At 35.7% G+C, this 15,725-nt stretch overlaps 1 protein-coding gene across 1 annotated transcript in view; it reads left to right on the top strand.

Annotated features, from left to right (window-relative positions):
- Positions 1–3,096: 3,096 nt before the first annotated feature.
- The window catches only part of GCSAML (germinal center associated signaling and motility like), a gene marked incomplete at both ends in the record, with an annotated part of 62,538 nt that continues 49,909 nt past the window's right edge, over positions 3,097–15,725 (top strand). The window contains one exon of the mRNA XM_080803258.1: positions 3,097–3,125. Within this exon, the coding sequence (XP_080659384.1) occupies positions 3,097–3,125 (29 nt within the window). The remainder of the gene's footprint in view (positions 3,126–15,725) is intronic.

Below are 15,725 nucleotides of genomic sequence, written 5' to 3'. Positions count from 1 at the left end.
TTTTTGCATCCATGTTCATTAGGATATAGTTCTCTTTTTTAGTGGAGTCTTTGTTTTTTGGTGTCAAGGTAATGCTGGCCTCATGGGATGAATTTGGAAATTTTTCTTCTTTTTCTATTTTTTGGAAAATTTTGAGAAGAATAGGTATTAAGTCTTTAAATATTTGGTATAATTCCTCCTGTTAAGCCATCTGGTCCTGTACTTTCATTTGTTGGGAGATTTTTGGCTACTGACTCAATTTCTTTGCTGGTTATTATTCTGTTCATATTTTCTATTTCTTCCTGCTTCAGCTTTGGAAGTTCATATGTTTCTGGGAATTTATCCCTTTCTTCCAAATTGTCAAATTTGTTTGCATATAATTTTTCATAATATTCTGTTTGTATTTCTGTGGTGTTGGTTATTTCTCTTTTTACCTTTGTGATTTTATTTACTTAGATGCTTTCTCTTTTCTTTTTGATAAGTCTGGCTTAGGGTTTATCTATTTTATTATTTATTTATTTATTTATTTATTTATTCAAAGAACCAGCTCCTGGTTTCATTGATCTCTTCTACAGTAGGTTTTTTGTTATTTTTGTTTATTTCTATATCATTTATTTCTGCTCTAATCTTTGTTATTTTTCTTCTGCTGCTGTCCATAGGTGTTTGTTGTTGCTGTTTTCGGCTCCTTTAGGTACACAGTTAGGTTGTTTATTTAAGATTTTTAGATCTAACTTGAATTCCTTCCAGGCAGCTTATGGATGGGCCTTGTTTTGTTATTCATTCTGACAGCCTCTGTCTTTTGATTGGGGCGTTTAGTCCATTTATATTCAGAGTAATTACTGATGATTATTTAGTGTCATTTTATTACTTATTTTTTCTTTGTTTCTACAGGCTTTCTCTGTTCCTTTGTAGTCTTTGGTGTTTTTTTTTTTTTTTTAATCTTTCCCATTCAGAGTCTGCTTAGTATTTCTTGGAGGGGCTGGTTTGGCAGTCACAAACTCCTTTAGTTTTTGTTTGCCTGGGAAACTCTTCATGTCTCTTTCTATTCTGAATGACAGCTTTGCTGGATAGTGTGTTCTTGGCTACAGATTTTTCCCATTCAAAATTCCTGACTTTAAAAGCCCAAACTGAGATGATAGTTCTTTGAGTATCAGAGTCACCAGATAGTTTTTTGTGTAAAACCTGAACTTGTTGATAGGCAGAAGGCTAAGTAGTGAGACCAAATAGATAGCAAACAAGTAGAGGGTATTAGCAGAGAGCTCCTGTAGAGATATAAAACTCTTGCATCCAGTGGGTAGGATGAGACACTGGTATTGAAAGGACTTCTTTTTCTCCTATATGGCACTGAGAGTTCAAATGGAGTTGGACATGTGCCTGTCTATTGTGGTTAATGAATAGTCACTGCCACCATCCCTGTGAATACTTTCAGTATGCTAAAACCCACTTCCTTATATCTTATCTATCTTACAGAAGAAGATGAGTTCCAGGATGTTCAGTGGTTAAACATTGGTAGTGGAATTAACGTTTTGTCCTTTTCCAGATAGATTCATGCTAGTGTGAGCAGAAAGGGGAGTTAAAGAGGATGAAGAAACTAGAAATGTTCTGAGTAACATATTTCTGTCATTTAGTGTCTTAGATCCAACAGGAACCTACTTAACTGAGCCTTTGTGGATTAATGACTTTATTCATGAGTAATCAGAACAAGCAAAAGCTGGTTGCAGTGCTTCTCAAATTTTAACAAGCAACAGGAGGAATCTGCTCCCAGAGATTCTGATTCAGTAGGTGTGGGTGAATTAGGACCTGAGGATTTGTATTTCTAATAAGTTCAGGTGAAGCTGATGATGACAGTCTGGGACCATGCTTTAAGGATGGCTGGCCTAGTGTCTAGCTACTCAAAGGAAGAGCAGGAGTGATATACCCTGGGAGCTTATTAGAAAGGCAGAACGTTGAGAATTAGCATTTAACAGAGTCCTCTGAGGATCAGTAAGGCGTGAAAGTTTGGGACATAGGGTTTTAGTACGTAGGTTCTCAAATATGAATTAGATTAATCATAAACCCAGCATGGTTTTGTGACACTCCTCCTTCAAATATTTTTTCCCATACTGTGATTAAACATAAAATAGTAATACAAATTTCAGAAATGACTGCAAAGCATTTGAAACCCCTGAGCACTAACAAACTTCCTCAGGCTTGGTATCTCCATTTGGTTTAAAAACAGAACAAAACAAAACAATGGGATAGATAAGCATATAATTCTGACTTCATCAAATCAATTTCATGTTGGATGAAAAGTGAAGAAGTTTTAATCTGTTCTGCACTCCATTGGGTGAGAGACAATATGAATAAACTGTTTCATTCCCCTAACAGCAACAACTCAGGGTCAGCAGTCAGCTAATCGCCGGCATGAAATTATCACTGAGGCCACCTTGCCCTCTGTGGCTCTGGCGGGTAGCGTAAGGGAGGAAGTGGGGGACCAGATGGTGGAGATGGGTCTGTCAGACCCCATCTCCTTCCCCATTGCAATGGTAGCCTTGGAACAACAACAGGAAGAACAATTAGTCCTTTACCTAGCTTGTATAACATCAATACTCTTCTATTTCCATACTCTTTTTCTCTTTCTTTCCCATTTTATTATTATTATTTTTTGAAGTATCAGACGTTTTAGGAGAGACATTTACACTTGATTTAATGTTTATAACCTGGGGGAAAAACACATTTTATTTCTAACTTTTTTTTTTTAAAGTTTCTCTACAAGAGGATTTCTTTTTGTGTGTTTGGGAAAGGACAAAATATTGGTATTCTGGAGATCAAAGATTTATGAAGAATCAGAAAGTCCCTGTCTCTTCTGATTCTCCAATCCTGGAGTTTCCTTGAAAGCAAAGTGAACCCAGACTGTTAGATTTATTCTCTCTCTCTCTTTTTTTTTCCATGTGACTTTCTTTTCCCCTCCCCTTCAGAATGTTTCCTGCCTTCTCTACCATGCCCATCCCTTGGCAGCTCATGGTTAGTAGGAGCACAAGCCAGTGGTCAGATGCAACATCCTGTCTCATATTGTGCCCATCATTGCCAAAAGTGGAGTGAAACTCAGGAGCTGAAAAGCAGAGTCACAGTGAGAGAATGGGGAATTATCTCCTGAGAGAATTCAGGTGAGTCTGAAGCTGGGCAGGGGTCCTTTTTGGAAAAACAGGGAGAGGTAGACTGGGTGTATGCATTTGGAACAGTGACACAGTGATGTTTTAAGAGGTTTGAATCTGATGACAGCATTTTTAAGAACACACAGTGTCCCATCACCACCTCAGTTTACTCAGCCCTTTTACTTTCTTTGGAACCACGGTAGGTTGCCAGTTTTAGAAAATAAAAATACAGGTTTTTAAGTTAGATTTTAATTTCAGATAAACATTTTTTTTAAGTGTAAATATGCCTTATGCAATTTTGGAACATTATTGCACTGTCATACTTATACTAAAAAAATTGCTGTTTAAATGAAATTCAAATTTAACTGTGCATTTTGCATTTTATCCAGAAACCCTAGTCTGTAATCACTTGAATTTTTCTATACCTTTTTATCCTCATCTGGGTATACAGTTTATCTTCCCATTCTTCAACTTCATGGGGTCTGGATGAGAACAAACAGTCAGGTTCTTGAAAATTATGGATGCAAAATAATGTACTCAAATGCTTTTGAATTAACTAGTGCCTTCTCTTGGTGATTTTTAGCCTTCTTCACCTTCTAATACTTTTTAAAAAGTATTTTATGTATTTATTTATCTATTTATGTATTTGACACACAGAGAGAGAGAGAGAGAGTGCACAAGCAGGAGGAGTGGCAGGTAGAGAGAGAGGGAAAAGCAGGCTCCCTCCTGAGCAGGAAGTCCAATTTAGAGCTTGATCCCAGGAAGATCATGACCTGAGCCAAAGGAAGACACTTAACTGACTGAGCCACCCAGGTGTACCTTGAATGCTTTTGAAGTTGTAGAATAGATATGGATAACAGACATTATTCTTCTTACAGCTTGCTTAATCTTAAAGGACTGTTTTTATAGCACCCCACTCTTCCACCTACTTACCTTAACTCCTTCCAATCTTATTATATTATGTTACATAATAAGACAAGATTTTTAAAAGCAAGATATAATTGACATATAACAGTATATGCTTAAAGTGCACAGCTTGTTGATTTGATATATTTATATATTGCAATATGATTACTACCATAGTATTAGCCAAACACATCCATCACATCACATAAATTATCACTTCTTTTTTGTAATTGGAATAATTAAGATCTAGTTCCTCAGCAAGTTTGAAATTTATAATACAGTGTTGTTGATTATAGTCACTACTTTGTGCATTAGATCTCCAAGACTTAACTATCTAGTAGTTGCAAGTTTGTACCCTTAAACAATAGCTTTCTAATTTCTCCACCTCCAGCCCTGATAACCACCATTCTACTCTCTGTTCCTAAGAGTTCACCTTTTTAAAATCGACATAGAAGTGATATTTGTCTTTCTCTGTCTGACTTATTTCACTTAGCATAATACCCTCAAGTTCATGCCATGCCGTGTTGTCATAAATGGCAGGATTTCTTTTTTCTCATGGCTGAATAGTATGTACGGACCTATTCTATCCATCATCTGTATCTATCTTTCTATTATCTATCTATCAATCTATCATCTATCTGCTCTATCTATCATCTATTTGCAACATCTTCTTTATTCATTCATCCATTGACAGACCCTTAGATTGTTTCCATATCTTGGCTATTGTGAGTAATTTTGCAATAAACATGGTAGTGCAGATATCTCTTTGATATCTTGTATTCATTTTCTTTGGCTGTATATCCAGAAGTGGGATTGTTGGATCATATGGTAGTTCCGTTCTTAATTTAAAAATGGTTTTCCATGGTGCCTAGATCAATTTATATTTCTACCAATAGTAAAATGTTTCCCTTTTCTTTACATCTTTGCCAACACTTCATACCACTTCTCTTCTTGGTGATAGCCATCTGACAGGCACCAGGTGATATTTAATTGAGGTTTTGATGTGCATTTCCCTGATGATTAGTGATGTTGAACACCTTTTAGTATACTTTTGGCTATTCATTTATGTTCTTTAACACAACTAGATTCATCTGCTCATGACAGAGCTCTATTCACATTACTCCTGTGTTTCAGGGTACATCCATTTCCCACTACTTAACATATGAAGTGTAGACCACTTATTTTGGAATTTAAGGTCTTATACATTGTGTTTTAATAACTCCCTGACAAATGAAATAAAATAAAATAATAATAACAATAACTCCTTCCTTCTTGTTTTCTTTTCACTTGGGGCATTGCCTTCACTGCATGGCTTAGCAATGAGCCTCTGATCAATTATTTCAGTTTAGTAGAGAATCTCTCAAGGATAACAGATGTCTTGAATATATTTTTGCAGTCCCTATATCTCCCTAGAACTTAACACAAAGCAGGGATTTAAATAAAGTAAAATTAATTTGGTTAAATATATTTTTTTCTGCCCTTTCTACCATAAGTATGTTGCATGGACTTTATACCCTTATCAATTTGACCACTGGTTCATCTTTTGATTTCAAGCCTGTGTGCACTGGCTATCAAAACTCTTACTCCTGAGTACTTTTCCAACCATTTTTACTTGTCAAAATATTCATTCTGCAATGCCCTGGCCTAATGTGACATCTTCCTGATCTTTACCAGAAATTATTCTTTCACATTTTTATGAGTTATAAATGGTTTATATGCATTTATGACACTAGCCACATTCTACCTAGTGTCATGATTACTTATATACAAGTCTTTTAGATTATGGATCCTTCGATTACAATGACAATACTTTAAAACTTGAGCATCCCTGAAACTTGTGCTTATGCTCTATGGAAAGAAAGTTCTCTATAAGTGGTTTTTTGCTATTACAAAAAAGCCTATATAGTTCTTATTTGAGGGAAGTAGAGGTCAAAATGATCTGCTTTGTAGTACTGAGACTTAAAGGAACTTTCCATTTTTAATTATATCCCTTTTTGAATTGATTAAGTTAAATTTTCTGACATACATCTGCTACCATATTCTGATAGAGATGACAGTCTTTGGAAACAGTCATGGACTTTTACTTTATAAGTATTAAAGCAGTAGGAGGATGTTGCTTCAATTCAACCATGCTGTAGTGAAGCCATTTAGACTCAGAGAGATGGAAATGTTTTGGTTTGGTCACATTTTCACTTGCAAAGACCTCCTTCTCATTCTGCTCTTTAGCCATTGCTCTCTGCTTAAAATTCTAGGCCTGACTTTCTGGAGAAGTCCATTTGATGGGTTTTGGTTTTATTTGTTTTTTAAGTTTTTATTTAAGTTTTAAATTTAAATTTTATTTAAATATATTTAAAATAAATAAAGTATATTTTATTTATTTAAAATATATTTTATTTATTTAAATTTAATTTGTTTAAATTAAATTTTATTAGTTAACATACAGTATGATATCATTTTCAGTTCTATTTTAAAATCTATACAGATACAAAGAGGAAAGAAGAGGACATTGACTTAGGAGATCTCACTGTGGGTATCTGTGAATGAGACCTCCAGGGTCCAGCATTTTCCACACACTTTACAGCAGTCAAATTCAGTGACACTCAAAGAATTCACAGGGCTGAACACAATATTCAACTTTCATTGATAATAACAAGTGATGATTATTTCAGGCTTTCTCTCTGAACACATAATGTTAAGAATTTCACAAGATTGTCTCATTATTTTTCCACAACTATTATATGACATGGTTGTTCCTATTACTCTCATGTACTATAATTGTAGAATCAATCAATAAGTGAGTAAATAAATAAATAAATGTGAGTTGCATAGTTGGATATGTTTATTGATGGGTGATAGAGATATTTTATTCCCAGTATGTAAAATATGAATAATTTCTGTCCAAAGCACTCTTTTCTTTGGTGAACCTTATTATTATTATCATTATTTGATTGGTCCCCAGTAATTTTTTTTATATTATAAAACTATTTTATTTGTCAGTTATATCTTAATAAAGTAGGGGAAAAATAATGTGTCTTCTGAGGAAAGTCCACAAACACCTATGGAATATTCTTCTCCCCCAACTCAACACTGAACTTGATCAAGTATCTAGATAGAATCAATCATGACTTACAAGAATATTTGAAACAGTTTGAAATTTTTATTTGAACCATATTTGAAACAATAGCACGTAAATGCAACCAGAAAAATCCAGAACATTTGTTCAACAGAAAAATTCCAAGGAAGATAAACAAGAGGGGAAAAAAAATCCTAGAGTTTAAAAGGACTTTAGGCAGCTATTAATTAACTGGAATATATTGATATTGTTTGGATTTTTTAAAAGTTTTTATTTTAGTTTCAGTTAGTTAACATACGGTGTTATATTAGTTTCATGTGTAAAATATTGTAATTCAGCATTCCCATACATCACCCTTTGCTCATGACAAGTGCTTTCTTTAATCCTCATCACCTGTTTAACCCATCCCCTCACCCACTTCCCCTCTGGTAACCATCAGTTTGTTCTCTTATTAAGAACATGAATTCAGAATCTGTTTCTTGATTCGTCTCTCTTATTTATTTATATATTTTTTACCTTTGCTCATTTGTTTTGTTTCTTAAATTCCACATATGAGTGAAATCATATGTTATTTTTTTGCTCTGACTGACTTATTTTGCTTAGCATTATATTCTTTAGCTCCATTCATGTTGTTGTAAATGGCAAGAATTCACTCTTTTTTACGGCTGAGTAATATTCCATTGTACATACATACCACATCTTCTTTATCCATTCATTAGTTGATGAGTACTGGGCTGCTTCCATAGTTTGATTGTTGTAAATAGTGCTGCAATAAACAGGGGGGGGGCATGTATCCCTTTGAATTAGTGTACTTTTATTCTTTGAGTAAACTATTGGTGAACTTTGGAAGGCAGGTTAGCAGCATTGCTTGGAGCTCATACAATTAGATAAAAGGGAAATGGATAGTTTCCATTAAAAGCTCACTTGGGAAGTCTCAACCTGCTTTTCCTGTAGCACTGGATACATTTCTTGGTTTCTCTGATTCCATATTCCCATGCCCTAAGTAAGAATATGAATATTTCCAGATCCTTGATTTTGTGAAGCTAAAATGAAACAATGTATTTATGTTAGCAAGAATATGGTAGGCGATTAATCAGTATTAGCTGTTATTTAACTACTTATAGTGCTCTGAAGTTGAGCTTGTTTTCAGGTTCTTGAACTATATATTTTGTTTCAATGAACCACTCATAGGAATTATGTGGTTCTCAAGGAACCTCGTTCAATGCACTGTAGATATGATTGAGAACAAGATGGAAAAATTCCACCTCATGGAACTTATTCTAGCAGGATGAAGGAGTTGCAAAATGTTATATAAATCATGTAATTCAGTTGGTCATAAGTACTACAAAATAAAGCAGAAGGAAGGGTATGATATTATGGAGACCTGACTTCTGCAGAAAGACCTGTATAATTAAGAGTGAGCAGGTTAGGCAAAGATCTGTGGAATTAGCTTCCAGACAAAAGATCATATGTAAAGACCCTGAGAAGGGTCTGAGCATGGAGTGTAGTGGGACAAAAAGGACAAGAGTACATGAGGTTAATGAAATGAGTTGGTTCATTACTTGGCCGTTCCACAACCCAGAGCTGGTTATCTTTTTTGTTGTTGTTGTTGTTAATTGTTTTGTTGTTGTTTTCCCTCTAAGTTTTATTAAGATATAATTGGCACACAAAAAATTACTCATAGTTAAAGTATACATTTGTTAAGTTTAGACATATGTGAACTCCTGTGATATAATCACCACAATCAAGGTACTAAACATATCCATTACTTGCAATTTCCTTGTGTTTGTGTGTGTGTGTGTGTGTGTGTGATAAGAACACTCAACATGAAATCTATCCTTTTAATGTATTTTGAAGTGCACAGTGTTCTAAATTATAGGCACTATGTTATATAGCAGATCTTTGGAGACTATTCATGTGACATAAAAATCTTTGTATACATTGGGCAACAGCTCCCTAGTCCCTGGTAGCTACCACTCCATTTTCTGCTTCTAAGAGTTGATTATATTCAAATTCATATATAAGTGAGGCAATTCAGTATTTGTTCCCCAGTTATTAGATTATCTCATTTAAGCATAATATCCATAAGGGTCACTCATGTAGTTGCAAATGGTAGTATTTCCTTCTTTTTTATGGTTGACTAACATTCCACCGTATGTTTATGCAATATTTTCTTTATCCATTGAACTCTGGAAAGACATTTGGTTTGTTTCCACATCTTGGCTATTAGTAAATAATGCTATAGTGAACATGGACATGTGGGTTGGTCTTTAAGATCTTGATCTTGATCCTTTGGATATATACTTAGGAGCGGGATTGTTAGTTTATATGGTTATTCTATTTTTAATTTTTGAGGCTTCATGACGTTTTCCATAGTACCTGTACCATTTGCATTTCTACCAACAGTGCACAAGAATTTTAATTCCTTCATACCATTGCCAACACCCATTTTTTAATTTTTTATTTCATTATTATTTTTATTATTATTTTAAAATTATTTTTATTATTATTTTATTATTTTTTTATTTTTAAATTTTAGGATGGCAGCCCTCCTAAAAGGTGTGAAATAATAACTCATTGTGGTTTCAATTTTCATTTCCCTCATAATTATTAATGTTGAGTATGTTTTCATGTACCTGTTGGCTATCTATCTGTATGTCTTCCTTGGAGATGGAGGGAAACATAATTTTGCTTAAAGAGTTGAATTCAGGGGCACCTGCATGGCTCAGTGGGTTAAAGCTTCTGCCTTCATGATGATCATGATCCCAGGGTCCGGGGATCTCCAGGTGGAGATCAAGACCCACATTAGGCTCCTGCACAGTGGGAAGCCTGCCTCCCTTCCTCTCTCTCTGCCTGACTCTCTGCCCACTTGTGATCTCTGTCTGTCAAATAAATAAATAAATAAAAATCTTTAAAAAAAAAAAGAGTTGAATTCAAACATGTATTTTTATGGAAAATGCTTTCCTCTCTTTATGGTTAATCAATAATTTTGGAAAACCCATCTGAACACTCTTGGCATTAAGGAAAAAATTAAACTGAAAAGAGACTTCAGTGAATGTTGATTTAAAAAATAAAATTAATTAATTAATTAATTAATAATAAAATAAAAATACATAAAATAATAATAATAATAAAAAGCCCCTTCAAGAAACACTGCACTTAATTGCTGTGTTGTAGCTTGAGAAAAATTACAAAGTTAAGAGAAAATAAAAACTTACCAAGCTCTTTTTTCTATTAAGTGTTGAAGTTACAGTGTAATTTCTGTCTTCCCCTTTTTTTCAGGGTTTATGGCATGATAACTTAATATAATATGTAATATACTATAAACCGAGTATGGGGGTAAAATTTCTGATGTCACATGTCATTTCCACTGTACCACAATAGCCTCTTTTTCAAATAGGGCAGAAGTTAATATGTTGATGCCCATCACCCAAAAAAAAAATAGATAATTGAGATGAGCAAAATTTGAAACTTCTGTTCTTTGAAAGATGTAGTAAGATTAAAGAGCAAGGCACAGGATGCCTGGTTGGCTCAGTCAGGTAAGTGTCCAACTCTTGGTTTCTTTGGCTCAGGTCCTGATCTTAGGGCCCCAAGATTGAGTCCAGGGTTGGACTCCATGCTCATCACAGAGTCTACTTGGGATTCTTTCCCTCTTCCTATCCCTCTCCCTCTGCCCTTTGCCATGCTTTCTCTATTTCTCTTCTCTCAAATAAATAAACAAATAAAATCTTTGAAGGGCAAAAAAAAAAAAAAAAGAAGAACTTAATGTATTTTAGGTAGAAGTGTAAAGAATGTGGTGTAGAAACAAGAGGAAAAAATGAGTGCAATTGTGATCCAGAATGGCTTAAAGGAAGGTCATGTTTGAGGAATTGTTGTATGGATTGTGCTGGACTGTTTAACAAACCAACGAAATTCAGAAAAGACTTTCCAAACTGAAGGGACAATATGTGAAAATGTATAAGAGTTTGAAATATCTGGTGGCTCCAAGCATATTGTTCAAGAATAGAGCCAATAGGAAAAAAGGAGATGGAAATGAGGTTTGGTTGATGATGCAGTCTTCAAAGGCACAAAGGAACTTGTGATTCAGTGGATATTTGTGAATTGGGGAAAGATGTAATGTGGCTCATATTTTAGAGAGAAATGTCTGTCCTCTGTGCATTAGATGGAATGGCAGACAAAAATGGACAAGTTAAGAGACTTAAAATATAGCAAGCAATAGATTGTAAAGAGCTGAGATGTGGCAAGAACAACCAAAATGAAAAAAAAAAATGTTCAACAATAGCCAAACTATGGAAAGAAACTAGATGTCCATCAACAGAAGAATGGATAGGGAAGATGTGATATATATATATATATATATATATATATATATATATATATATATAACATATATATGTGATATATATATATATATATGGAAGATGTGGTGTATATATATATACAGAAACACACATATGGTGTATATATATATACACACACACACAAACATACACACACATGCAATGGAATACTATGGAATACTATGCAGCCATCAAAAGAAATAAAATCTTGCCATTTGCAATGACATGGGTGGAACTAGAGGGTATCATGCTAAGCAAAATAAGTCAATTAGAGAATGACAATTACCATATGATCTCTCTGATATGAGGAATTTGAGAGGGAAGGTGAGGGGTCATGGGGGGAAGGGAGGGGAAAATGAAACAAGATGGGACTGGGGAGGGAGACAAGTCATAAGAGACTCTTAACCTCAGGAAACAAACTGAGGGCTGCTGGGGGATGGGTGGGCACAGGGATAGGGTAGCTGGGTGATGGACACTGGGGAGGGTATGTGCTATGGTGAGTGCTGTGAATTGTTGAAGACTGATGATTCACAGATCTGTACCCTGAAACAAATAATACATTATATGTTAATTAAAAAAAAAGGTTCAGTAAAAGTAAACACATTTCCAATAATTCATCCTTTTTTAGAATTTCTTTTCAGTGTAACAGTATTCATTGTTTTTGCACCACACCCAGTACTCCATGCAATATGTGCCCTCCCTAATACCCACCACCTTGTTCCCCCAACCTCCCAACCCCTGCCCCTTCAAAACCTTCAGGTTGATTTTCAGAGTCTATAGTCTCTCATGGTTCATCTCCCCTTCCAATTTCCCTCAACTCCCTTCTCCTCTCCATCTCCCCATGTCCTCCATGTTATTTGTTATGCTCCACAAATAAGCAAAACCATATGATAATTGACTCTCTCTGCTTGACTTATTTCACTCAGCATCATCTCTTCCAGTCCCATCCATGTTGCTACAAAAGTTGGGTATTCATCCTTTCTGATGGAGGCAAAATACTCCTTAGTGTCTATGGACCACATCTTCCTTATCCATCCGTCCATTGAATGGCATCTTGGTTCTTTCCACAGTTTGGCGATCGTGGCCATTGCTGCTATAAACATTGGGGTACAGATGGCCCTTCTTTTCACTACATCTGAATCTTTGGGGTAAATACCCAGGAGTGCAATTGCAGGGTCCTAGGGAAGCTCTATTTTTAATTTCTTGAGGAATCTCCACACTGTTTTCCAAATTGGCTGCACCAACTTGCATTCCCACCAACAGTGTAAGAGGGTTCCCCTTTCCCCACATCCTCTCCAACACACGTTGTTTCCTGTCTTGCTAATTTTGGCCATTCTAACTGGTGGAAGGTGGTATCTCAATATGGTTTTAATTTGAATCTCCCTGATGGCTAGTGATGATGAACATTTTTTCATGTGTCTGGTAGCCATTTGTATGTCTTCATTGAAGAAGTGTCTGTTCATATCTTCTGCCCATTTTTTAATATGATTGTCTGTTTTGTGCGTGTTGAGTTTGAGGAGTTCTTTATAGATCCTGGATATCAACCTTTTGTCTGTACTGTCATTTGCAAATATCTTCTCCCATTACGTGGGTTGCCTCTTTGTTTTGTTGACTGTTTCCTTTGCTGTGCAGAAGCTTTTGATCTTGATGAAGTCCCAAAAGTTCATTTTTGCTTTTGTTTCCATCGCCTTTGGAGACATATCTTGAAAGAAGTTGCTGTGGCTGATATCAAAGATGTTACTGCCTATGTTCTCCTCGAGGATTCTGATGGATTCCTGTCTCACATTGAGGTCTTTTATCCATTTTGAGTTTATTTTTGTGTACGGTGTAAGGGAATGGTCGAGTTTCATTCTTCTACATATAGCTGTCCAGTTTTCCCAGCACCATTTATTGAAGAGACTGTCTTTTTTCCACTGGATATTTTTTCCTGTTTTGTCAAAGATTATTTGACCATAGAGTTGAGGGTCCATATCTGGGCTCTCTACTCTGTTCCACTGGTCTATGTGTCTGTTTTTATGCCAGTACCATGCTGTCTTGGTGATCACAGCTTTGTAGTAAAGCTTGAAATCAGGTAACATGATGCTGCCAGTTTTCGTTTTTTTTTTTTTTTTCAACATTTCCTTAGCAATTCGGGGTCTCTTCTGATTCCATACAAATTTTACGATTATTTGCTCCAGCTCTTTGAAAAATACTGGTGGAATTTTGATTGGAATGGCATTAAAAGTATAGATTGCTCTAGGCAGTATAGACATTTTAACAATGTTTATTCTTCTATCCAAGAGCATGGAATGGTCTTCCATCTTTTTGTGTCTTCTTCATTTTCTTTCATGAGTGTTCTGTAGTTCCTCGAGTACAGATCTTTAACCTCTTTGGTTAGGTTTATTCCAAGGTATCTTATGGTTCTTGGTGCTATAGTAAATGGAATCAATTCTCTAATTTCCCTTTCTGTATTTTCATTGTTAGTGCATTGACTTTGTATCCTGCCACATTACTGAATTGCTGTATGAGTTCTAGTAGTTTGGGGATGGAGTCTTTGGGGTTTTCCATATAAAGAATCATGTCATCTGCGAAGAGAGAGAGTTTGACTTCTTCCTTGACAATTTGGATACATTTTATTTCTCTTTGTTGTCTGATTGCTGTTGCTAGGACTTCTAATCCTATGTTGAACTAGAGTGGTGAGAGTGGGCATCCTTGTCGTGTTCCTGATCTCAAAGGGAAGGCTGCAAGCTTTTTCCCATTGAGGATGATATTTGCTGTGGGTCTTTCATAGATAGATTTGATGAAGTTCAGGAATGTTCCCTCTACCCCTATATTTTGAAGTGTTTTAATCAGGAACGGATGCTGGATTTTGTCAAATGTTTTTTCTGCATCAATTGAGAGGACCATGTGGTTCTTCTCTCTTCTCTTATTGATTTGTTCTGTCATATTGATTGATTTGCGAATACTGAACCATCCTTGTAACCCAGGGATGACTCTCACCTGGTCATTGTGGATAATCTTTTTAATGTGCTGTTGGATCCTGTTTGCTAGGATCTTGTTGAGAATCTTAGCATCCATATTCATCAGTGAATCCAATGATTCATCTTGATGTTTGTCATTTGGATCACAGATGTGCTATAAGAGAAGGCTAAGATTATTTCCCCAAATGAAATTTAAAGTTACTCCTGGTATCTCCCAGAGAGCTCTCCATTGTTAGAGAATCTTGGAATATACTGTACTTATAAGGAGATAGAGGAGACACAGAAGCAGGGAAAGCAGGAATGGGTTTTATGTGAGGTGATACTGAGTTGGGAAATTACCAGTTTCCTCCTTGGCCATCAGATCCTCAACAAGTATACCAGATGGAGGAAACAGAACTGATAAGATATAGACACTCACTCTACATCACAAGTCACTTTCCTTTACTACGATAAAATATTTCACTGTCTCCAGACTTAACCATTAACCAGTACCCCTGCGGGGTCAGCCAAACAACAAAAGAGCCACAAGACTTGTACCAAAGACTCTCCAGATTTTATTCTCAGACATTCCAGTCCAGTGGAATTAATGGGGAAGGGAAATGACATTTATGAATCTATTGAAGGGTGCCAAGCATGTTATGTAGTTGGCCTTAATCCTCCTAATTATACTATAAAGGAGACATTGTTATTCCAATTTTTGCAAGTTTTGAAATTTAGGTTAAAAGATTGTAGTTTCATCATAAGAAAAGGTAATTTAAATCACTAGACATGAAACAAGCAAGATTCCAAAGCTCACTGGCCTTCTCTATTTACTTAAGGAGGTCTTCTATAGGACTCCTTTCCAAGTTGAAAGTGAGTTCATGCTGTTCCCAGGACCTTCTAGTTGTTCTCAAAGGGGACTGAGGGGATGCAATGCAGTGTTCTAACTCCTGCTCATCTATGGGATTCAACACTAAATGAATAATGAGGAATGTTCCTTCTTCTAGAAACCTACAGCTTGTATACACATTACATGTAGAATGCATAAATTCTTCTCTCCATATATCCATTGATGGATTTCAGGATCCACTACCCCTAAATATGGTGCCTTGTTGTACTGAATATCTTACACTGAAGGAGTTTGAGAAATGGCAGAAGCAGAAAGGTCACTCTGATCTCCCTAGCCCCTCATCCCTCTCCCTGAAAACACATGATAAATCTCCCACATAAAGGGTGTTCTTCCTGTACCAGAAGGAGAGGAGACATCCTCATTACCAGAGACAGGGAATTTAGGGTTGAGAAGACTGCATAAACAAACCTTGTTAATTCACCATTTACCACCTCTAGTGCAAAC

Source organism: Martes martes, assembly GCF_963455335.1.
Source record: "Martes martes genome assembly, chromosome: 5".
Lineage (NCBI taxonomy): Eukaryota > Metazoa > Chordata > Mammalia > Carnivora > Mustelidae > Martes > Martes martes.
This window is presented reverse-complemented; position numbering and strand designations above follow the sequence as displayed.